Here is a 26,428-nt window from a genome sequence, read left to right as displayed (position 1 = left end):
CCAGTTGATTGTCGAGGTGGAAGTTGAGGTCTCCCAGCAGGGTGTAGTTGGTGGATGTGATGGCCTGCGGGGAGATAATGTCCGTGATGGAGTTGGCGAAGGGTCCGCGGGGTCCAGGGGGTCGGTAGATGAGGTTTCCTCGGAGGGCGGCGGTGGGGCTGGCCAGTATCTTGAAGTGAAGGTGTTCCATCAGTTCTGTGGACTCGTCAGGGAGTGTGCTCAGGCGGAGGCTGGATTTGTGGACGATGGCGATTCCTCCTCCTGGGTGGATGGGGCGGTCCTTCCTGGAGATCTTGTATCCTTGGGGGATGGCGATGGCGATGTCCGGTCCAGAGGTGGTGTTGGTCCAGGTTTCGGTGAAGAATGCTACGTCTGGGGTTGTGCTGTCGAGGAGGTCCCAGATTTCTGTGGCGTGTTTGTGGAGGGATCGGACGTTGAGGAGGATGCATTGCAGGGTCTTCGGTTCGGTTGTGTTCTTGTGGGCGGGTTGTGCTGGATCCGTGTTCTTGGCGGTGCTGCAGGTGTGCCGGCAGCGGTGACAGCTGAAGGGTCCATGGGTGTCGGCTGGTGATGCTAGCTTGCAGTTGTTGTTGCAGCCTGGGTTGAGTGCGTGGAGTGCTGCTGGGTTGTAGCGTTGGCGGGCGGAGGTCCAGGGTTCCTGGTGCTGGTCGCGGACGGGTCGCAGATGGGCGCAGACGTGCTTGCCTTTGACGCGCCTTCGGTGCACCAGCGGCGCGCCCGCAGCCCGCGGCCGCTGCGCAGCCGCGCAGTGGCCGCCATTAAGTAGGGGTCGGGGAGGGCTGGACAGCTGGGAGGCGGGAGCGGGGAGGGGAGCTGGATTGGGCCGGTCGTGCTGGGGGGGAGGGGCCGCGGGGGCAGCAGCGGCGGGGAAAGGTAAAAGGAGGAAAGAAGGGATAAAGAAAAAAGGGAAAATAAGCAGAAATAAGGCACAAAAGAGCAGAGATGCAGAAAAGAGCAGAAAGGTGAAAGATAGAAAGGGTAAAAAAAACGAGTGAAAACGAGTGAAGGAGCAGAGGGAGAGAAAGGGAAAACGGGCAGAAATAAGGCACAAAAGAGCAGAGGTGCAGAAAGGTGAAAGATAGAAAGGGGAAAAAAACCAAGTGAAAACGAGTGAAGGAGCAGAGGGAGAGAAAGGGAAAATGGGCAGAAATAAGGCGCAAAAGAGCAGAGGTGCAGAAAGGTGAAAGATAGAAAGGGGAGAAAAACGAGTGAAGGAGCAGAAAGAAAGAAAGTGTGGTGTTGGGTTCAAATCAGGCCTACATACTCTGCTTAACTCTCGAACACCTTAGTATAGAAGTTGGCACGGACACTGGAAAAGGTAAAAGACAAGTTTATTAAGACCCCATGGGGTGGTGATACATTCCCACAGCACCCTTCGGCAATGTAAGAAGTAGCACACCGAACATCGGTGCGCGACCTCTTTTATATAGTTTTAATAGCAATAAAAAGATAGGCGGTTACAAGTTACACATTTTAGGTATATATAAGGTCATTTTTGGAACACAGCCAACGAGTGGGAGGAGTTCAGTAACACTGGTCAGTTAGTGCTAACATTCCTAAAGAGTGACCAGTTGATGCATAGTGCGCATGTGCGCTTGACCAGTACTAAAAATAGCCTGTTGCCGAGCAGAATAGGGACCATGGGTATCAAGGAAGGACAAAAGGGCACACTGACCATGAGGCAGCGTGTTCATAGGAAACGGAAGTCAGAGGGATTCAAAATGGCCCCCGTTCGTTTTGGTCAAGTTAACAGAAAAGACCGTGTAGCTGTGCTAAACGCTAACTCAGGAGCTGCCAAAACACGACAGACGGCCCTTTTAGCGTTTAGCAAAAGCTACCTCATAGTGAACGTAGTCAGAATGTTCATCCTCAATGTTAATAGCCATTATTTTCAATACTTCATCATTGATCAGTTTCTCTTGCTTGACAATAGCTCGTTTGGACGGAATACAGGCTGTGATACATACAGAACATAATGTAGGGCCACATTGAATACATAGACAAAGGAAAAATAATACTCCAATAAAAACACAGAGAATTGTTAATAATTTCCAACCCCAAGTACTAAGCAGGGTCCAGAACCAACCAGAAAAGGTCCATGTTCCATTTTCTGGGTGGATCTCAGCAGCTATCTTATGTAATTTTGTAATCGAATCGTATACGGAAGGCGAGTTATCTGGTACGTATACGCAACAACTACTTCCGATGACGCGGCATGCTCCACCCCTATCAGCTAGTATCACATCTAGAACCATTCGATTCTGGAGCGCCACAATTCTGGTAATTTGCAATTCCTCAGTAATATTCCCTAAAGCAGAGGCAGTTTCATTAGCGACAGCTTCCACCACACGCGTAAGCCGTCTTATCTTCCTGCTATTCAGTGCAGCTCCTACGAATGAAAATAACCCCAAATTGAAATCTACATATTGTTGTAAAGTGGTATCAGTCTGGTCTATTTCATCAAGATCTACTGCTCGTTTTACTCTGTTCAGTATGAAATCATGGTACAGAATGTAATCATTGTGGTACATGGGAGGAGCAATAAACACAGGTGGTAATACAAAAGCTATATAACATGTTCCTAACCATCCCAACGGTAGACGATGGTATCCCTTATTTCCACAAATGAAATATGTGTTACGTGAAGCTACAAATGCAATTCCAGTTGGTGTATCAAAGGTAAGTGTAATATTACATTCACTGCGGCCTACAGGGATTGTACCTTTATTTCTAATACACAAATCTGCTTTTGTATCAATAACTGTTATCATGTATAGGCTTGTCACATTTATAAGTCTTTGGTTCGTATATACACGAGGTGTAGAAACATTGTCCGGACGATACTCTTCCCATTCAAATTTAGTTCCTTCAGCGTGTGGATAGCCATCTTTGTCGTTATAACATATTTTATTCAACCGAAAAAGTAGTCCACCTTTCGTTGGCCATCGCATAGTAAAAAGAAGAGTGTACCAAGCATGACAAGAACCATTATGAGAAAACGGGAGAGGAATGAGTGGTGTTCCTCCCTTCTTCTGATGTCCGGGCAACATTCCACATACCCAACAATTGGACGTATTGGTCATGTTATGAGTATGATGCAAAATCTTAATAAAACTGTTATTCAAATAAGTCTGCCTATGTCTTTCTTCGTGAAAAGGCAGAGTGAAATGAAAATGTTCAGATGGACTTGGAGTGGTAGGCAGCAAATGTTCTCGTACAGGAAACAACAGTTCTATAGTCCAAGCTAATACTGCGATCACCACTACGGTCAAGACAAACAAAACAGCACCAAGAATTCTCCCTTTTCGTGTCGAAGGAGATGCCATAGTTCACAAAACAATACTCTTCAAAAGCAACACTAAGCGAGAAAAAATAAAACGATGGTTCTGAACCGAGGCTGCCGTTGATTTGTTCTCCGGGATTCAAGACGGGTGTCGCTACACTGGGCAGAACTGATCCCCCCCCCTTGATATTCCCGGCTTCCGTTTCACAAACCTCAGAGCGGTTACCAACCAGTTTCAAAAACACAAAAGGAATCTTATTTCCTGGAGCGTAGATTGTATTTCACTTTATCAGAAACAACGTGGTCCGGGAAGGCTCCCTCCAATTCATCAGGCGTGACAGCTGGGCTCTTTTCTGTATCCAAAATCTTTCTGTAGTCGGATAGCACCACAGGGCTCACCAGATCCGGAGAGACACGTCGGCAGTGCGTTGAATGTATCCACCGCTTCTTGTTGGTGACTCTCACAGCAGTTCGCGTAGCCAGCAGCACTTGCTCAGGGCCATGCCATCTCGGTTCCAAACTGCTGGATCGCTCAAATACTTTGACCATCACGTGGTCCCCAGGGCGGAGATCGTGAGTCTCACCAGTGGAGTTATCAGGGAGCGCCTCTCGAACCTGTTGATGAATAGAAAGCAAATCATTTGTTAATCGTGCCAGATAATCGTTCATCATTATACAAGGCATATCATGTATCAAACGAGGTTTTGGAACTCCCCAAATATTCATCGGCCTTCCAAACACCACTTCATAGGGTGTGAGGCCAGATCGAGAATGTGGCACTGATCGAATGGACAGCAATGCCAGAGGCAAAGCGTCCGGCCATTTCAGAGATGTGGATGCCACTATCTTTGCTAGCTTCAGCTTCAGAGTTGCATTGTATCGTTCTACTAAACCTGCTGATTGAGGATGAAAAACAGCATGGAATCGTTGCTTGATTCCCAATCCTTTCAGGACGTATTCCACTACTTTTCCAATGAAATGAGGGCCATTATCACTCCACATAAGTTTACAAACACCGTAGCGCGGGAAGTACTCCTTGAGTAACACCTTAGCTGTTGTCAATGCTGTATTGTCTTTCGTAGGGTAAGCCTCAATCCATTTGCTGAAGGCACACACCACTACTAGGACATACTTGAGATTATTACAGCGTTCCAGCTGGATGTAATCCATTTGTAGTACTTCGAATGGTGCAGTAGGTGGAACAAACCCTCCTTTAGGAGTATGAGTCCCTTGTCCAGGATTGTGCTGCAAACATATCAGACAGGTCTGCACTACTCTCTTAGCCGTGCTAGCAATATCAGCATTTTCCCAAACTCGTGTAAGCAATTTAGTAATTGCGAGAGCTCCAATGTGTGCCAGCCCGTGTGTCATTTGCACCATTGTTTGTAAATAGGCCATGGGTAGTTTCCATCTCTCCATATCTTTACTACGCCAGCAACCCTCATCATCCAATACTCCTTCAGTGGCCCATTTCATAAGTTCTGCCTCAGATGCTGACTTCTGTATATCTAGTATTTCTTCTCTAGCATCATGCCACCGCTCAGCTTGTGACTTCACCACATACATGGGGAAATTATTTTGCAGCATAGCGGTCTCTCTCGCAATGCGGTCTGCGAAAGCATTGCCTTGCCCTATTTTGTCCGTCACCTTTTTATGTGCACTGCACTTGACTATTGCAACTTTCTTTGGGCATAACAGTGCATTCAGGAGATCGCGTACCAATTCTCCATGCATGATGTGTACTCCGTGTGAAGTCAGGAATCCTCGTTCCTTCCAAAGTAGGCCAAAATCATGCACTACTCCAAAAGCGTAACGACTATCCGTGTAAATGTTCACACATAGTCCAGCACTTAACTCACATGCTTTCGTTAAGGCTATCAATTCAGCTGCCTGGGCCGATTTCTGGGGTATTCGTGCTGCTTCTACCACGGTCTTAAGTGTCGTGATCGCATAAGCTGCAGAAGTCGTACCATCTGGTAACCTCACGCACGATCCATCAACCCACAGTTCCCCATCTACATCTGGAAATGGCGTATCCTGTAAATCGATACGACCCTTTGTCTGTTCCTCAGTCAGAAAAACACAATCATGTTGTTCTTCCTTCTGGGTCTCAGCAACAGGATCCGGCAGTAAAGTAGCAGGATTTAGTGTCGCACATCGTTTTAGTGTGATGTGCGGCGCCAACAACGTTAGTTCATATCCTGTCAAACGGGCACTGGTTAGATGCTGTGTTTTTGTTTGATTCAGTAACGCATCTACCGCATGGGGAACTAGCACCAACAATTTGTGTGACAAAACTATTCCCTCACTTTGTCGTATCGCAACTGCTGTTGCTGCAACTGCTCGAAAACATCCAGGCAATCCTCGAGCCACAGGGTCGAGTACCGCCGAGAAGTATGCACAAGGCCTCTGTTTGTCTCCGTGTGTCTGCACTAACACTGACAATGCACACCCATCCTTCTCGTGTACATATAATGTAAAAATCTTCGTGTAATCAGGTGTACCTAACACTGGTGCAGAACAAAGAGCTTGTCTCAATTGTTCAAAAGCGTTCTGACATTCATCCGTCCATTCAATGGGAATCGGTGTATCTTTAGACAACAATGCTAACAATGGTTTAACGATATGTGAAAAACCCAATATCCATTGCCTACAAAAAGACGTCAAACCTATAAAGGCGCGAACATCCTTCTGAGTGCGAGGGACTGGAGTATCTAGGATTGCTTGAATTCGATCTGGTGTCAATGCACGGCCCTCCTTAGACAAAAGATGACCGAGGTAGGTCACCTTTGGTCTACAATATTGCAGCTTTTTCTTCGAAACTTTATGATTATGTTTGGCCAGGAAGGAAAGCAAGGAAAAGGTACTCTTCTCACATTGTTCTGGCGTGTCTGCAGCAAGTAAGATATCGTCTACATATTGAATGAGAACCACTCCCTCTTGTAAGTCAAAGGAATCAAGCTGTCTTTTTAATGCCTGACTATAAATGCTAGGACTTTCAGTATAGCCTTGAGGAACTCGACAGAATCTGTACGATTTATTATTTAGTGTAAAGCCGAATAGATATCGACTGTCAGGGTGTACAGGGATCGAAAAGAAGGCATTCTTCAAATCGATGACTGTAAAAGTAGTTGCCGTCGATGGAACCAACGTAAGCAACGTGGTGATGTCAGACACCACCGGGTACTGAGGCACTACTATCTTGTTTATTTCCCTCAAATCAATAATGAAACGGTAAACCTTAGCATCTGTATCTCTTTTAAGGATCGGTAAAATTGGGCTATTGCAAACATTGTAGGGAACTTCCTCAACTACTCCTGCCAAAATCAAATCGTTCACAATGTGCATCAAAGCAAGTTCTCCTTCTCTGGAAATCGTATATTGTGGGACACGTGGCAGAGATACTCCCTCCTTTACAGTAATACGTACTGGAGGGATTAACATCTGCCCCACATCCGTGTCAGAAGTGGCCCACAACGTGTTTGGTAAGGAGGCCAATACTTCAGATTCATGGAGAAAACACACTCGCTCAAAGTCTGGGTAATTCTCATTCAACACAACTCGCACTCCTTCTGGGGCACAGCGAATAGTAGCTCGAAAGTGTTTTAACATATCGAGTCCAATAATATTATCTGGTGTATTTGGAGACAACAAAAAGGGACAAGGGGCAGCAAATTTATCAACATGAAATGCAACTGGTTGAGACAGTGGGCTAGAAGTAGGTGTTCCATCGAACCCTATTGCTGTAATTACCTCGCCAGACAGGGGAGCCCTTGGAACCAAGTATTTGGACAAAGCGCTACGAGTAGCTCCTGTATCGACCAGAAATTGATCAGTAGAACCCAGAACATGTGCTTCTATGTATGGACCCCTTTGATCAACTGGTACCTCAACCGATTCCACACCCCATCCTACGCAATCCTACGCATAATGCTCATCCCGTGGTTCAGCAGGACCACCCTCATTTATCTGATATTGATTGCGATTATCAAACGTATTATAATCTGACTGACCACGACCCCTTGCTCCATATCCTCCACGATCATTCGTACCATAACCTCCTCTTGACCCTCCATAATAATTCCTAGATCTCCCACTTCCTCGTCCCCTCAAATTACGCTGCTCTCGAAACACCGGACAGTCTGCAATCCAATGCCCAAACTGTTTGCAGTATGCACATTGATTCACAGAAATGTCAGAACGAGGGGGAGGAGCATTACTGTATGATCCTCGCCCTCCTCTATTGTTTCCTCTCGTAGCCTGAACCTGAGCTAACATTACCTTCGTCTTCAAATCCTTCGCCTTCTTTTCACTACTTTCTTTCGCCTCCAATTCCTGTCGTTCATAATATTGAGCCATAGTCAATAAAGAAGCAGGGGTTGCTGTGGTCCATGAACTTTCACTCGTTTTCAATCGTTTCGCAATCTCCGGTAGGAGATTAGCCACATACTTATCAACGAATAAATGCCTGCCAGTATCTTCTGTCAATAATTGACCGCTGTAATCATGGAACGCTTCCTCGAAGCGAGAGAAAAAATCGGAAACTGATTCATCCACTTTCTGCTTACAAGAGGCTAATATAGTCCAATCAATCTTTTTAGCGGGAGCAAGAGTCTTTAGTTTTGTTAGTATGGCCCCTGGAAGGTCTAATATTAATTGACACGGCTTACATGCTGGTTCCCTATCTAAGTCAGCCTGAACAAGATCTTTCCAAGTGGCCCCAAGAGTCGTGAGGTCATCAAACTTACGAATCGCTCTCCACATATCAGGAGGCAATATCAACCCGAAAAATAGGTCAATATCAACTAACGTCATAATACACGAAGAAATTGCGCTTTCAACAGTTTCATAAAAAGCCGCAGGATTTTTACGGGGATCAGGTAAAGCATTCTTAAGTGCCATAACATCTGCTCTATTCCAAGGCGTATAAACCCAATTATATACAAAATACCCTTTTGCATCTTTCGATCTTTTATCATCATCTGTGCCATCCCCTTTATGAGGGACATATAAAGGCGCAGCTTCTCGCATAGGTCTAACATTAATCGCAGCGATCTTATCTGTTTCAAAGATAGGGCATTCTTTGGATATCCCCGTCGCTCCGGACGCAGACGAATTCTTCGACTTTTCCAACTCCCGTAGTCGTGTCGCCTCATTTCGCAGTTGAATCAAACGCTTGAAGAAGTCGTCCGCATCTGAAAGAACAAAAAGACCTTTACGAAAATTCTCACGACCCTTGGATATCTCCTTTGGTTCTAACTCGGAAGAATATTTTCTGTACCGCTCAACAACTTCATCTCCAAAATGATCTAAAAAATACAGTCGTTCCTTATCAGGCCACTGTTCCATTTCTGCAGAAATGTCAGAAACAGTAACAGTATTAATATTTAACTTTCGTGCAAATGAACGTAATTCCGCAGCTCGTTCTGCATGTAACCTGGTACGCTGTGTTCGATCACTATCCTCATCTGAGTCCTCGTTCGGAGCCGTAGGTGCGACGTACGGAGGCGGACAGCGATCTAGCAATGAAAAATCATCTGTTTCATTAGTAAGGACTGGATAAAGAGGACGCCTGATAGGGAATTGACCATTAACCTGTAAATTGCATTCTCGTCTCTCCCTCTCTTTCTTTTCCTGTAATTCCTTCTCCTGTAGCTGTAAAGCTTTGTCATGTGCAGCCTTCCGCTGCACTTTCTCCGCCAAGGCTTCCTCACGCTTCGCTCGTTCACGCACCTCTTTCTCCCACATACGCACACAATCAAACATATCTTGTCTAGACCTTCGCTGAAACAAACACTGTTCTACATACTGTACCTTTCGAAGGTCAAACGACCCATATAGCGGCCACTGTAATTCACGATCAGTTTTAGTATACTTATGCCATAATGTACTATACATTATAGGTGGAATACCGAATTTGACATACATTTCACGATTTGGAGTCCCCTCTGGGGGAGCCGGCTGTTTTTCACTTAATCGATAATTGGTACCATTTTCAGAACAGCACATCCTACGGAGTGTGCTAAAAACAGGCATGTTTCAAAAAAGTACCGCGAAAGCACGATACTACAAAAAAAAAAAAGGGACACCTAACGCGGTGTACCGTTCAAATCAAATAAATCAGAGAAATATCCCTACATGCCTGCCTATGTGAGGTGCACTTCACATATTCAAATTCAAATACACATATTCAAACGTTAGCTAACAAATTCAAATTCAAATTCAAAAGGCCACAGTAAGTGTCAGTAGACTACCTCACTAATCAAAAGCTTACCAAATATTTTCAAACGTCCAAAGTCCAACTGCCAAGTTCTGTGGTCAAATCAGCCAAAACGGCACATCACGACAATCCAAGATCAGAATCTCAGTCGAAGACCGGCGCCACCTGGAAGGTCAGATCGGAAGGAAGGGAAAACACACCGTGGGTGCCGAGACTCGGGTCACTCAGTGGCAGCGTACGCGTCCATGGCGAGTTTCCTGACCTTCGTCACGACCTCTCCTTCGGGCATCCGAGTCGCCGATGAGTCCCTTCGTGGTCGCCAATTGTGGTGTTGGGTTCAAATCAGGCCTACATACTCTGCTTAACTCTCGAACACCTTAGTATAGAAGTTGGCACGGACACTGGAAAAGGTAAAAGACAAGTTTATTAAGACCCCATGGGGTGGTGATACATTCCCACAGCACCCTTCGGCAATGTAAGAAGTAGCACACCGAACATCGGTGCGCGACCTCTTTTATATAGTTTTAATAGCAATAAAAAGATAGGCGGTTACAAGTTACACATTTTAGGTATATATAAGGTCATTTTTGGAACACAGCCAACGAGTGGGAGGAGTTCAGTAACACTGGTCAGTTAGTGCTAACATTCCTAAAGAGTGACCAGTTGATGCATAGTGCGCATGTGCGCTTGACCAGTGCTAAAAATAGCCTGTTGCCGAGCAGAATAGGGACCATGGGTATCAAGGAAGGACAAAAGGGCACACTGACCACGAGGCAGCGTGTTCATAGGAAACGGAAGTCAGAGGGATTCAAAATGGCCCCCGTTCGTTTTGGTCAAGTTAACAGAAAAGACCGTGTAGCTGTGCTAAACGCTAACTCAGGAGCTGCCAAAACACGACAAAAGGAGACAGAGGTCCACTGGACCACCAGGGATGAAGCGCAGGGAAACCTGCGGGTGGAGGAGGGCCTCGATCACCAACACTCAAGAGTGCAGGGGCAGGGGCACCTCACTTAATGGTGGAGCTGCGAGGGTGGGAGAGCAATTTCACTGACAATGAATCAGTGGTCTTGCTCGCCTGTCCCCGCAGTGGCCTCCATTAAGTAGGGGTCGGGGAGGGCTGGACAGCTGGGAGGCGGGGAGGGGAGCTGGATTGGGCCGGTCGTGCTGGGGGGGGAGGGGCCGCGGGGGCATCAGCGCCGGGGAAAGGTAAAGGGAGGAAAGAAGGGATAAAGAAAAAACGGAAAATAAGCAGAAATAAGGCACAAAAGAGCAGAGATGCAGAAAAGAGCAGAAAGGTGAAAGATAGAAAGGGTAAAAAAAAACGAGTGAAAACGAGTGAAGGAGCAGAGGGAGAGAAAGGGAAAACGGGCAGAAATAAGGCACAAAAGAGCAGAGGTGCAGAAAGGTGAAAGATAGAAAGGGGAAAAAAACGAGTGAAAACGAGTGAAGGAGCAGAGGGAGAGAAAGGGAAAATGGGCAGAAATAAGGCGCAAAAGAGCAGAGGTGCAGAAAGGTGAAAGATAGAAAGGGGAGAAAAACGAGTGAAGGAGCAGAAAGAAAGAAAGGAGACAGAGGTCCACTGGACCACCAGGGATGAGGCGCAGGGAAACCTGCGGGTGGAGGAGGGCCTCGATCACCAACACTCAAGAGTGCAGGGGCAGGGGCACCTCACTTAATGGTGGAGCTGCGAGGGTGGGAGAGCAATTTCACTGACAATGAGTCAGTGGTCTTGCTCCGAAGGGATGAAAGACGTCGCCGAGTGGATGAAGGACAGCCGCCTGAAACTGAACTCGGACAAGACGGAAGTCCTCATCCTGGGATCTTCGCCCTCCGCCTGGGACGACTCCTGGTGGCCCCCAGCCCTGGGCACCGCACCCAAGCCAACCGACCACGCACGCAACCTGGGCTTCATCCTGGACCCCTCCCTCTCGATGACCAGACAAGTCAACGCCGTCTCCTCATCGTGCTTCAACACCCTGCGTATGCTTCGCAAGATCTTCCGCTGGATCCCGACCGAGACCAGGAAGACTGTCACCCAGGCACTCGTCACCAGCCGACTGGACTACGGAAATGCCCTCTACGCTGGAACCACAGCCAAGCTACAGAAAAGACTCCAGCGCATCCAGAACGCCTCCGCCCGACTCATCCTGGATGTCCCCCGACGCAGCCACATCTCCAGCCACCTGAGGAACCTGCACTGGCTCCCCGTCGACAAGAGGATCACGTTCTGGCTCCTCACCCACGCACACAAGTCTCTCCACGACCTGGGCCCCATGTACCTCAACGACCGCCTGACCTTCTACACGCCCACCCGCCAGCTACGGTCCACCAGCCTCGCCCTCGCAGCCGTACCACGCATCCGAAGAGCCACCGCCGGAGGAAGATCCTTCTCTTACCTGGCTGCCAAGACTTGGAACTCCCTCCCCATCCACCTTCGGCTGACCCAGGACCATCTCGCCTTCAGGAAACAACTCAAGACCTGGCTGTTCGGGCAGTAGCATACCCCTGCCCCCAAGCGCCTTGAGACCCTCCCGGGTGAGTAGTGCGCTATACAAATGGCATGATTGATTGATTGATTGATTCGGGAACTCCCAAGCATGTCACTCACTGCTCCTGCCAACAGAGGAATCTCTGCTCCCCTTTCCCAGTCAGGCCCGGTTGCTCTCTGCACTGTGAAAGGTGGATCAACAGCTTCAAAGAGCCTGTCTGTCTTTCAATAATGCACTGCTCCAAGGGAGGCATGGGTTTGCAGCTGCGCTGGGGGGCAACACTTTTACTGTAATAGGGCGGACTGCCTCAGCGGAGCCATGTGCACCCCGTTAAAGGTGCACCACATTGCAGGTCAGTGAAAGGGGCCATATTTGTAAAATAGGCCCAGGTGTCAGTGATACAAGTGCTGGGATGTGCATCCTCAATTACTATTTTGTGTTGTCCCTGGTCGCGTGCTCTTGTTCGGTTGTTGCGGGTGTGTGCTTTCCTGCCCCACCTCCCTGCACTGCCAAACAGGAAACATGGTCTAAAGCAGCACGATTTCCCTGAAGGAACCGGTGGCGCTTTCAAAAGAAGGTTTCCACTACAGAATAATCTGCCTCCTGTCTCAGAGCTCCTGACTTCATTCATGAAGGGGGCCTGGACCCCTTTACCCTTAGAATACCACTTACCACCTCCTTCTAGGAGTTGCGAACTGAAACCCAAATGCGGTTGCAAATCATTGATACATATCATTTCAACTACTAATGGCGATAAACCCACTTCGTGTATTGCAAAAAAAAATTAAACTCGTAAAATGTGTTTCATAACCATAAAAAAACATTTTGTGCTTGTAAAGCCTATGATTTTGGAAATGGAAGGGTTTGAGATGGAACAATGGATTTTCACAGTCAGCATTTACTCCCTGGACCCAAAGTGTGGCAGCAGTGAGGCAAGAGGGGCTAGGAGGCCCAAACATTGATCTTTGGAAAAATCCAGGAGTAACAGAACTTAAGGAATCCCAGCCTGTATGCATTGTAGGAAAGCACAACTTGTGAGTATCTGTGAAGTGCCTGGGTGAGGATGAAAGAGGCTTTGTCTTCATAGTCCCCGGTGGCTCCAGAGATAGGGCGCAATGGAGGACTCCTGTATTCTATACAGCAAAGGCTGCGAAGGGCTTGGGTCTAAACTCAAGGGACAGAATAAGGGCTGCTGAGTTGCCATACATGTCAATTGCAGTTTTACCTGGGTTTAGTTTTCAGGTGATTCCTAATTATCAAGAAGCTGGGTACATGTGGACAGCTTGGGCTATAGCTCACAGGGGGTTGCATGGGGTTTTGTCTGAAGATAATGTGAGTGATGATAGAAATAGAGCAAAGAACCATGAAGCCACCAAAAGTATATACTTCATGTTAATGTATGGATCCCATTTGTAGCATCTTCATTAAAGTCACCCCAAATCATAAATCAAAGGATCACATAAAACTTCTTTTGATCTTAAGGATGCTCTTTTTGATCACAGTACATTAACACTGCTTTTGAGACACTGCAATAGGCAGGTTTTTGTAAGTACCACCCTCAAAATTTTGATTCCATCTAAGTTTCTTATTCTACTTTTCCCTGAAATATGTTCTCTCAAAAGACCGATTTTGGAGGATCCCTACATCACGGTTTAAAATACTAATTGGTTCCCTTTCAAACTTATCCCTCTCATCGACCTATTGTTAGGACGCTGTACAAAATAATGTCTACTGATGTAATATCATGGGTGGCTGATCGATACCTCATGGGAGCACATATTGCACTGCGATTCACGCATTTTCTATGCGTCGAGTGTTTTCTGCATATGAGGAGGAGATCAGGCCAAACGTTTGTATCATAAGATCAAGAATCTTCTGCAGGTGCTGAAGAAGGGCAAGAGGTTTCAACACTTGGCCACTCCACATGGAAGTTTGCCCGCATCAGAGGAGAAAGGCGCCACATGTTGTGAGGAATGGTAGGACTCATATGTGGACAAAACCCTAGATGTTCATGTTCTTCTGTCTGGAAGTTGGTTGACTGTCTAAAGTTGCCAAGAGCCCAGGGAAAGCAAGAATATTTAGAACAATGAGTTTGGGCCAAATAGAGATTATCTGCTTCAGCTCTATTTGTGCAGCAGCCACGCGGACTGGGCTGGGCCGAGTATGGAATGTGCTGCAAGCATTGGAACAGCCTTCTATATAGAAATGTTCAAGAGTTTGGGATTTTGGGATGAGCCTGCATTTGGTCAGGTCATTAAATCACTGTACCTCTGCCTCATTGCTCTCAGTGACCCTCAGATTGTCAGTATAAGTGCCTCACCTGTATATCACTATATCACCCACAAAGGCCCTCAAGTTATCAGCATTTATGAATCACTGATGCCAATGCCTGGGCCAGATGAATGAAAGCTTTTAGCATTTCTTAACAAGCCAAATAGCAATTTCGGTCCATTAAGAAATGCAAAGCCGCTTTTTCATATGTACAAAGGCCAAAAAATGCCACAATTTGAGTTTTCTACCAAGTAGAAATTGCGATTTAGGAAACACAAATAAGGATTGCCCAATTCGCATTTAGGAAATGCATTTACCAACAACTCAAAGTCTATGGTAACCATCAGCAAAATTAAATAAATGCTTTTTTTTTAATGTGACATGAAGCGCGCATATGCCCCTACGACATATGATCACTTACATGTGCAAAACTAATTTCGGGATGCCTCCAGGGGGGCCTTAATCCCAGAGGCACCCTTGGGTTTGGAATTCCTAAATTGCAATCTCCAATTAGGAAATTGAAATTTATGAAATTCAAACCATTTCATATTTGGGCCATAGGTGGGAATGCAGTAGCATATTTTCTGTTATTTACTAATAACGCTTCCTAGTTTTTGGAAGCATTATTAGGAAATCACACATTTTGTATTTCTTAAATAGGGATTCCTGTGGAAACACTATTTAGGAAATGCAAAATAAGAATTTGGTACATCTGGCCCTTACTTCTGTACCTGGGAACTACAGAGATCACCAATTATCATGCCTTTTGCACTTGTGCATCACTGACGTCGCCCGCGGAGGCTGCGACACCATTGTGGACTGTGCACCACGGATATCGAACCAGCCACTTATATTCAACACGCACACATCTTTACCTGCAATCACCAATAGCTCTCCCCAACCCTCACTGCTCCAGCACCTGCATGTTGCAGATATTACTCCCATGGACTTTACTTCTTGTCACTCATATGCACCCCAACAGGAGCTGACATCTTTTGATCCTCTGCATCTCTGAAATGATCTCCAGGGACCCCTGCACCATCTGTACTTCGGTACTGCTGATGTCTGCCCAACTCCCTCACGGCTCCGGCCCCTCTGCATCATTTATATGACTTGTTACTGGTGCATCACTGATATGACAATTCCTGTACGAGTCTATCACTGATCTCACACAGTAGAGGTATACCTTGCAAAGTCTCCCTCTCCCCCTTCATTTTACCTGACAATCCTGGATGCATCTTATTTTCCTGGTTGTTACTGAGGAGAGGGGGGAAGGAACTCTCATTTGATGTTTCCACCATATTTCCGATTCGGCCGCCTTGACGCAGAGATGGAGCTGTGGAGAGAGGTCAGTAGGTGAAATCAAATCCACATTGAAGGGGACCAGACACACAACTGGTCTCACAATACAGGAGTAATAATCACCCTCCTGGCTTCATACAATTCAATGGAGTCACTCAGTCCCCAATGCAGCCTGTAGATGCTTCATGAGAGTCTCACTCCGTGCCCTTCACAGGCTGCAAACGCTTCATAGGAACCTGATCTATTTCCCATCACCAGGTGCTCACGCTTCCTCTAAGTTGCACTCATTTCCCATCAATGGCTTCACACGATTTGTCTGAGCCTCACTCACCACCCCCTTTCCAGAGTCTCGCTCGTGCTGGTTCACCAGCTGAGAAGCTCTCGATATGGATTCCTTGGTGACAGGCTCACGATGTTAGCAGTGATCTATTCTTTAGGAATATACTCACTTTCTGGGAGTCACTCGCACCTCTAAGCTGTCCCCTTTAGAATGCACAGTGCATAAGTTGAGACTGACCAGTGACCATACTTTGTTATTGATGCTTCTCTTTCACCACAAACAGCCAGAGTACTTCAGGTAGGAGATGGACCACTCAAGGAGGAACTGAAGCTATTGGATCTAGAGCATTTAAATCTGGAGCTAAAGTTTTGGATCTGGTTAATCTCAATGGGTAGTTAAAGCTATTAGATCTGGTTCATCTCAATGAGTAGTTAAAGCTATTAGATCTAGTGCATCTCAAAGGTTAGTCAAAGCTAGTGGATCTAGTGCAACTAAGTGGTGAGTTGAAGCTACTGAAGCTAGTGCATCCCAATAGAGAGTTGAAGCTAGTGCATCCAAATGGGGGTGGGTGTTGAAGCTAGTGCATCCCAATGGGGGTGGGCATTGTAGCTAGTGCATCCCAATGGAGGTGGGGGTTGAAGCTAGTGCATCCCAATGGAGGTTGAAGCTAGTGCATCCCAATGGGGGTGGGGGTTGGAGCTAGTGCATCCCAATGGAGGTTGAAGCTAGTGCATCCCAATGGGGGTGGGGGTTGGAGCTAGTGCATCCCAATGGGGGTGGGGGTTGAAGCTAGTGCATCCCAATGGTGGGGCGTTGAAGATAGTGCATCTCAATGGGGGGGGGCGTTGAAGCTAGTGCATCTCAATGGGGGGGGGCGTTGAAGCTAGTGCATCTCAATGGGGGGGGCGTTGAAGCTAGTGCATCTCAATGGGGGGGGCGTTGAAGCTACTGCATCTCAATGGGGGGGCGTTGAAGCTAGTGCATCTCAATGGGGGGGCGTTGAAGCTAGTGCATCTCAATGGGGGGGCGTTGAAGCTAGTGCATCACAATGGGGGGGCGTTAAAGCTAGTGCATCTCAATGGGGGGCGTTAAAGCTAGTGCATCTCAATGGGGGGGGGCGTTAAAGCTAGTGCATCTCAATGGGGGGGCGTTGAAGCTAGTGCATCTCAATGGGGAGTGTTGACGCTAGTGCATCTCAATGGGGAGTGTTGAAGATAGTGCATCTCAATGGGGGGGGGGGTTGTAGCTACTGGAGTGCACCTCAACAGGAGTTGAGATTATCAGATATAGTGCAACTTGGTGGGGAGGTAGACCCACTGCATCCAGTATAGTACAAAGGGGCTGAATCCACTACACCCGGTGGGATGAGTTTTTTTCTGCGCATTGCTAAAAGGAGGATTCATGGAAGAGCCCAAAATGTATGTTTTCTAGGCTACTTCAGTTAGATGAGATCTGAATAAAAACTACAGGTCGAAATGACGCCAAACCCTCCCTAAGTTTCATGCTACCTTTTCATGGTTTGCGAAGAGATACTAAATTAATGTACAGATAAGATCTCCACTGTCATGAAATTGCATTAGTTTTGGAATGTAAGAAGTGTATATTGTTCCTTTATCAGAAACGTAAGAATTTTATCTACAAAATATTTTGCCCTGTACTCTTCTTGAAAATATTTAGGATGATATAGGTTATTGAATTTCCACGCCGCTAAAGCAGATGCACAAGTGTTGATGAAGGAGTCCCAAAGGATAATTGTTTGGCTTTATTATATCTACCCATGTTCCTATGGGCAAACAAAGTTGTCCATGTGTTCTTTCCATGTTACCATGAGACACTGTTCCAGGTATTAGTTCAGTTACCGCATTTGTGGAGAGGACAACTCCCTGAATGCATAACTGATAATTCTTTATACTGATCATGCCATTTACAGCCGCACCTTACTAGGGAAGGGTGGACAATGTCAAACTACCTCTGTAACTAGCATGTAGTCTCATATATTGTGTGACATTGTTCAACAGTCAAGGATTTTTAGGCAGCATCACTTCACTGAGATTGTTAAGCCAATAGGACAGTGTTAAACACAATATCAACCTGCTGTTAGCTTAAAAAAGGACCAGATGGTGGCACCAGATGTGACACGGGCCCCTCTTGGTAGATAAGGTCACCCGGATACCCAAGGCCAGGGTTTGTGGGCTCAATTCTGAGCAAGGATTTTGCCACCCTCCCCCAAGCAGTGACAGTCAACAGCAATCCAAAAAAATAGGTTTCTTTACTAAACCTGCACTAGACGCGGACATAAAATGTAATGAGATCATAGGAGACTAGTTGAAACCAATTACTGGTACCGGCCAGCATCGTACAATAGGAATATGCGATACCAGCCAGACACCCATTGTTTGCATTCCAACCTGTATATTAGACCAAATTGCTGTGTTACACCAGGCAGCATCAGGTTTGTTTTCCCCCGACTTTTTGCCTTACTTCTCCTATTTTTGATGAATTTGATTTGAGAACTCTAGCACTGGTTAGCATTTGTAAAATACACACAGTGCTTTTTCTTTCTCCTTTAAATATGTTGAAATTGGCTAACAATCAATTGACACAGGTAAATGTACTTGTAAATCCCTATTAATGTGGTACTACATGTATACAGGGCCTGTAATTTAAATGCTACTAGTGTGCCGGCAGCAGGAATTGTGCCATCCACATAAGTAGTCCTTTATCTCAGTCTCAGGCCTCCTATTGCTGCCTGTGTGTAGATTTAAATTGCAATTTCGAATTGGCAAAATAAACCCTTTGCCAGCGCTAAATCTCCTTTTTAAATACATACATATTACTGACCCCTGAGGTAGGCTTTAAAAAAGCCCACAAGGCAGGGTGCAGTTATCTTAAAAGGCTGTAAATGTACTTGTATGTTTTACATGTACTGGATTTGAAAAACTCCTACATTTGTATTTCACTATTGTGAGGCCTACTTCTCCCATAGGATAACATTGGGTCACCTCTTTACATTTGTGTATACAAACTGCTAACTTGCAACCGGGAGCTGGTAGGAAAGTCTAGTTTGGTCTCTAGAGAATTATAATTTTCTTGTCCCAACCTTCAGGTGCCTGCAGCCTGTAACCTGGGTCATATGACTAGGTGCTGCTGGAAGTGGGTCTTTGTTTATTACTCCAAGACAGTGAGACAAATACGTGTTAGCAGGATGGGCCGTCTGTCAGGATCAGTGGGACAGGAGCTCTGTGAAAGTCAATGGCCACCATAATTAATCAGTCTCTCCTGAACTAAAATGAAATCACTATTCCTTAACAGAGAACAGAAACATGGATGGAAAGGTGGCTACAACACTACCTCACCTTGGAGAAGGAACTTACTAGTAACTCAAGGTTCTATGTTCTACTCTGTCAAAATATTTAGATGAACTGGGACATTTAGCAGCTGCAAAACCTGAGTGACTAAATCAGAGTTTGGTATCGCTCCATTTTGAAATTTGGCAACAGTTTACAAATTCACACATGGGTCTACAAGGGTATACCTAACCACTATTTGGAAGGGGCATGCCTAGGCTTTCCCTTCCAAACTGCCATTTGGTAAGGTAATTCAGAAAAGGGGGTGGTGATGAACAGAGTGTCTGAATTAAGCAGACCACTCTTACCCAGTCCAAAGATCAGGGCTTGATCCATCACCGTTTTTTAGCTCACTGCACCATCCCAGCTCAGAACCTGGCTACATGCAAATTAGTCTGTTCCTGTCCCAGTGCATGATGGGAACAGGGCAAACCAAACTACCAAGCCAATTCTTATACTGGGAAGGAAACAAGCTACCGGGGACCGGTTTCTGGCATTTCAGCCTCATCGGCCCGGCTTGCTTGAATCCTGATGGTGCAATGAGCAAGGGACTCACATCTGAGTATACCCTTCCACGCTTATGGTGGACAAAATGATTCAGAAAAGGGGGTGGTGATGAACAGAGTGTCTGAATTAAGCAGACCACTCTTACCCAGTCCAAAGATCAGGGCTTGATCCATCACCGTTTTTTAGCTCACTGCACCATCCCAGCTCAGAACCTGGCTACATGCAAATTAGTCTGTTCCTGTCCCAGTGCATGATGGGAACAGGGCAAACCAAACTACCAAGCCAATTCTTATACTGGGAAGGAAACAAGCTACCGGGGACCGGTTTCTGGCATTTCAGCCTCATCGGCCCGGCTTGCTTGAATCCTGATGGTGCAATGAGCAAGGGACTCACATCTGAGTATACCCTTCCACGCTTATGGTGGACAAAATGATTCAGAAAAGGGGGTGGTGATGAACAGAGTGTCTGAATTAAGCAGACCACTCTTACCCAGTCCAAAGATCAGGGCTTGATCCATCACCGTTTTTTAGCTCACTGCACCATCCCAGCTCAGAACCTGGCTACATGCAAATTAGTCTGTTCCTGTCCCAGTGCATGATGGGAACAGGGCAAACCAAACTACCAAGCCAATTCTTATACTGGGAAGGAAACAAGCTACCGGGGACCGGTTTCTGGCATTTCAGCCTCATCGGCCCGGCTTGCTTGAATCCTGATGGTGCAATGAGCAAGGGACTCACATCTGAGTATACCCTTCCACGCTTATGGTGGACAAAATGATTCAGAAAAGGGGGTGGTGATGAACAGAGTGTCTGAATTAAGCAGACCACTCTTACCCAGTCCAAAGATCAGGGCTTGATCCATCACCGTTTTTTAGCTCACTGCACCATCCCAGCTCAGAACCTGGCTACATGCAAATTAGTCTGTTCCTGTCCCAGTGCATGATGGGAACAGGGCAAACCAAACTACCAAGCCAATTCTTATACTGGGAAGGAAACAAGCTACCGGGGACCGGTTTCTGGCATTTCAGCCTCATCGGCCCGGCTTGCTTGAATCCTGATGGTGCAATGAGCAAGGGACTCACATCTGAGTATACCCTTCCACGCTTATGGTGGACAAAATGATTCAGAAAAGGGGGTGGTGATGAACAGAGTGTCTGAATTAAGCAGACCACTCTTACCCAGTCCAAAGATCAGGGCTTGATCCATCACCGTTTTTTAGCTCACTGCACCATCCCAGCTCAGAACCTGGCTACATGCAAATTAGTCTGTTCCTGTCCCAGTGCATGATGGGAACAGGGCAAACCAAACTACCAAGCCAATTCTTATACTGGGAAGGAAACAAGCTACCGGGGACCGGTTTCTGGCATTTCAGCCTCATCGGCCCGGCTTGCTTGAATCCTGATGGTGCAATGAGCAAGGGACTCACATCTGAGTATACCCTTCCACGCTTATGGTGGACAAAATGATTCAGAAAAGGGGGTGGTGATGAACAGAGTGTCTGAATTAAGCAGACCACTCTTACCCAGTCCAAAGATCAGGGCTTGATCCATCACCGTTTTTTAGCTCACTGCACCATCCCAGCTCAGAACCTGGCTACATGCAAATTAGTCTGTTCCTGTCCCAGTGCATGATGGGAACAGGGCAAACCAAACTACCAAGCCAATTCTTATACTGGGAAGGAAACAAGCTACCGGGGACCGGTTTCTGGCATTTCAGCCTCATCGGCCCGGCTTGCTTGAATCCTGATGGTGCAATGAGCAAGGGACTCACATCTGAGTATACCCTTCCACGCTTATGGTGGACAAAATGATTCAGAAAAGGGGGTGGTGATGAACAGAGTGTCTGAATTAAGCAGACCACTCTTACCCAGTCCAAAGATCAGGGCTTGATCCATCACCGTTTTTTAGCTCACTGCACCATCCCAGCTCAGAACCTGGCTACATGCAAATTAGTCTGTTCCTGTCCCAGTGCATGATGGGAACAGGGCAAACCAAACTACCAAGCCAATTCTTATACTGGGAAGGAAACAAGCTACCGGGGACCGGTTTCTGGCATTTCAGCCTCATCGGCCCGGCTTGCTTGAATCCTGATGGTGCAATGAGCAAGGGACTCACATCTGAGTATACCCTTCCACGCTTATGGTGGACAAAATGATTCGGAAAAGGGGGTGGTGATGAACAGAGTGTCTGAATTAAGCAGACCACTCTTACCCAGTCCAAAGATCAGGGCTTGATCCATCACCGTTTTTTAGCTCACTGCACCATTCCAGCTCAGAACCTGGCTACATGCAAATTAGTCTGTTCCTGTCCCAGTGCATGATGGGAACAGGGCAAACCAAACTACCAAGCCAATTCTTATACTGGGAAGGAAACAAGCTACCGGGGACCGGTTTCTGGCATTTCAGCCTCATCGGCCCGGCTTGCTTGAATCCTGATGGTGCAATGAGCAAGGGACTCACATCTGAGTATACCCTTCCACGCTTATGGTGGACAAAATGATTCAGAAAAGGGGGTGGTGATGAACAGAGTGTCTGATTCGGTATGCATCAATGTTTGTGACCAAAATCGGTTTGCAAAACACTGACATTTTACCAACTCCCAGTATGTTGTGGTAAGCCTTTTTATTAAAAGGCATATGATCCCCTTGGTCTCATTCCCCTCTGTTAATGAGAAGAAGAAAACAAAAGTTTGTTGTGGAACAGGAAGTAATCCAGGGGACCGCTGTCTACTCTCAGACAAACTTTCAAAATGTTTTAATTAAAATATAGCCCCATTTCCTTTAAGGGAAACAGGCTGCATTTAAAATTTATATTTTCACTGAAAAAAACTAAGATTACAAGACATTACAGTTGGGCTCACATTTACTCGTACAAAACCATTGAAATTCAGCAGTTATAGTTGCCAGAGTCATCTGTAACTTATGCCCTTGTAACACACTGCTTATGACATTACATCACTCATGACACGGTCAGTGACATCACTTATGACATCTACTGAACCATTCACACCCCCATACAACCTCTCATACACATCACACACACACACACACACACACACACATTGACAGACCCATACAACTACTGATACACGGCCACTCGCTCAATCATAGAGCCACTCACACACTCACTCCTACAGGCACTGACACGGCCATTTACTCACCCAAACAACAACTCAGATAGCCACACGCTCACCAATACAGCTACTCACACATCCACTTCTTCAACTATACAACCAGCCAATTTTAGTCAATCAATCACGATTTGTATAGCGCAGCACTGTCACCCCTAGGGGTTTCTGGATGCTGTAGATGCAACATCAGAATAAAGTATTTTATGATTCTCTGTGCACACGTATTTCAGTTAGTTTAATCAAGATTAGCTGTGTGCTGCTACATTCGTTGCACTTAGTCATGGCGCTTTGAATATAAATTGTAAAAGGTTCGGTCAGGGGAATCTCTATCCGAAGAACGTGCGCACTATTTACTTGGAACTGGTCCTGTGCCTTATTGTTTTTGTGATACTTTCACTCTAAATGAATCCAGCTTCACAGGTTAATTTTTAAATGTTTATTCCAAAAATCATAATCTTTAATCTCTGGGATTTTTTGAATGGTCAATAAACATTTCATCAATGCCGAAACCAAATGCATTTCGGGTTAAATAGACCCTTTTTCAGGTGTCTGAAAAAATAAACAATCAACAAAAACATATCAGTCCTGTGCTATATAGAATACATATACATTGTTCAATAAACCATTACAAGTGTGTGTTGTCAATAAATTGTGTTCAAAACATTGCATTGTGAAGTTCTAATTCATACTACATAATTTCTTCTGCCATAAAAATTACAAAGAACATTAACTGTTCTTAATGAAATGAGAAGTAGAACACTGCTAAATAATGCATACTCTAGTCTTACTCATTAAACAGTACGAATCTCACCAGAAAAGACACTAACCTTGATAGCGTGTGTATGCGTAGTTTACCTCCAGAAAGCTGACTATTTATAAGCGTGTTCTGATACAACACATATAGTAACTTGCGTTGTGCTTTGCTCTTACTATTTAAAATAACGAGTCGATGTGAAAGGGGAAAATTGGGCGTTAGTTTTGTCTAATGGTGACGTTTACCGCTATTGAAATCTAAGTTACCTGTGATATTAACAGTCCCAATTTAATGCCTGAATTATTTTATTCAGTCGGTTTGCTATATTATGAAGACTATCTTGTACCTACGGTACGGAGGTGACCAATAGTGGTCTTTATGTTAAATGGTGTCGGCAGCATCAAGCTCGCAATAAATCCACATAACAGTGGTTCAAACGAAATGGAGCGGCCGTAGAGAATGACGTTCAATCGAAATTGCTCTTAATTATTTAACTTAGATGTCTGATCTAAAATTAATGATTATCCTTCATTTTTCAATGCTTACCGCATTCAGCCTTTGATGTGTTATTCTGCAATCTCCGTATGCATGTGATCGAGTACAAAACTGAGTGTTTTTTTCGAATGCTGTATTGCGCGTAGAACGCTGTGTTTTACGTACTACGTGATTCGGGTAGCGATCACGTGTTCAGGGATGTTTAGTCTTTTAAAGGGGTATTTACTATAATCCGAATGGTGTACATAGGTGATGTGTGACCATGTAAATATTTTACTGACGAAATAAGATCTTATGCGTATCTAATTATGGAAGTCTTAACTATGCCGATATTATACAATCATGTAGTGGATAAAGTTAATGCTGTGCTTAACGGACATGATTTACTATTAAGCCGCATTTATGAACAAAGTTAAACAATTGTTAGGGAACAGTTGCAATCAAAAAACAGGATAATTCAATACAGTCATTTAACCCTGTGGGTTGTGTAGAATTAAGTCTATTTATCCCCAAAAAATCAGATTTTAGTAACGGTTTGTGCGGATCTATCTCAGGGCGGATTTTCAATTGTTCCAGTATAGTGAATCTTAGTTGTGAGACATTATGTCCGGCTTCTTGCCAGTGCATTGCTACTGACGATTGTTCGTTTTTCAGTCTTATACTGCTCAGAATCCATCATTCTGACTTTGATTTTCCTCTCTGTAATGCCAACATATATTTTTCCGCATGGACATTTTATGGCCTACACCACGTTTTTAGCGTTGCACGTGTCACTTTCATTACCTGCTTTTAATTCTCCTGCACTCCTCTTCTGAATCCTGCTCTGGGCTCACACGCTCGGGACACAAACCGCACAGCTGATCTAAGCGCTGCTTGCAGGTCAAACCGCTAATTCCAGGGACGCCATTCCCGCCGCGGGCACAGGCCACGCCCCTTTTTCGAGAGGCCACGCCCCCGCCGGCCGTCACTACAAAGGGCGCTGATTACAAGCGTCATATAGCTAGAAATTTCTCCTGAGGCGGAAGCCGGGAGTAGGCTGCACATTTTAATATTTGAGTGTCACTTTCATTACCCGCTTTTAATTCTCCTGCACTCCTCTTCTGAATCCTGCTCTGGGCTCACACGCTCGGGACACAAACCGCACAGCTGATCTAAGCGCTGCTTGCAGGTCAAACCGCAAATCCCAGGGACGCCATTCCCGCCGCTGGCATAGGCCACGCCCCTTTTTCGAGAGGCCACGCCCCCCGCCGGCCGTCACTACAAAGGGCGCTGATTACAAGCGTCATATAGCTAGAAATTTCTCCTGAGGCGGAAGCCGGGAGTAGGCTGCACATTTTAATATTTGAGTGTCACTTTCATTACCCGCTTTTAATTCTCCTGCACTCCTCTTCTGAATCCTGCTCTGGGCTCACACGCTCGGGACACAAACCGCACAGCTGATCTTAAGCGCTGCTTGCAGGTCAAACCGCTAATTCCAGGGACGCCATTCCCGCCGCGGGCACAGGCCACGCCCCTTTTTCGAGAGGCCCCGCCCCCCGCCGGCCGTCACTACAAAGGGCGCTGATTACAAGCGTCATATAGCTAGAAATTTCTCCTGAGGCGGAAGCCGGGAGTAGGCTGCACATTTTAATATTTGAGTGTCACTTTCATTACCCGCTTTTAATTCTCCTGCACTCCTCTTCTGAATCCTGCTCTGGGCTCACACGCTCGGGACACAAACCGCACAGCTGATCTAAGCGCTGCTTGCCGGTCAAACCGCTAATCCCAGGGACGCCATTCCCGCCGCTGGCATAGGCCACGCCCCTTTTTCGAGAGGCCACTCCCCCTGCCGGCCGTCACTACAAAGGGCGCTGATTACAAGCGTCATATAGCTAGAAATTTCTCCTGAGGCGGAAGCCGGGAGTAGGCTGCACATTTTAATATTTGAGTGTCACTTTCATTACCTGCTTTTAATTCTCCTGCACTCCTCTTCTGAATCCTGCTCTGGGCTCACACGCTCGGGACACAAACCGCACAGCTGATCTAAGCGCTGCTTGCAGGTCAAACCGCTAATCCCAGGGACGCCATTCCCGCCGCGGGCACAGGCCACGCCCCTTTTTCGAGAGGCCACGCCCCCGCCGGAATATCTCCCTCACTATAAAAAAATGTGTATCTTCCGGTCGCGCAGCGGGCGCCCTGTTTGCGCGCCGAAGGCGCGCCTAAGGCAAGCCCGTCTGCGCCCGTCATCGCCAGGACATAGCCTCTCGCCTGCCCCCATGCCCAAATTACACAGTTTGCTTTTCGCTACGACAGGGAACATCTCCTCGCTCTAAATACAACTTTGAGATGCGAT

At 46.2% G+C, this 26,428-nt stretch overlaps 2 protein-coding genes across 2 annotated transcripts in view; both read right to left on the bottom strand.

Moving 5' to 3' along the window:
• Positions 1-26,428, bottom strand: part of LOC144798642 (transmembrane protein 272-like) — a 1,182,125-nt gene that overhangs the window by 1,110,244 nt on the left and 45,453 nt on the right. The window lies entirely within an intron of this gene.
• The window catches only part of LOC144798641 (uncharacterized), a 167,072-nt gene that overhangs the window by 136,782 nt on the left and 3,862 nt on the right, over positions 1-26,428 (bottom strand). Inside the window, exon 2 of the mRNA XM_078669606.1 lies at positions 15,504-15,620. Coding sequence (XP_078525732.1) covers positions 15,504-15,585 — 82 coding nt within the window. The 5' untranslated portion in view covers positions 15,586-15,620. The remainder of the gene's footprint in view (positions 1-15,503; positions 15,621-26,428) is intronic.

This window comes from Lissotriton helveticus, chromosome 12, assembly GCF_964261635.1.
Source record: "Lissotriton helveticus chromosome 12, aLisHel1.1, whole genome shotgun sequence".
NCBI lineage: Eukaryota > Metazoa > Chordata > Amphibia > Caudata > Salamandridae > Lissotriton > Lissotriton helveticus.
Note: the sequence above shows the minus strand (reverse complement) of the source record. Positions and strands in the feature narration are given on the sequence as shown.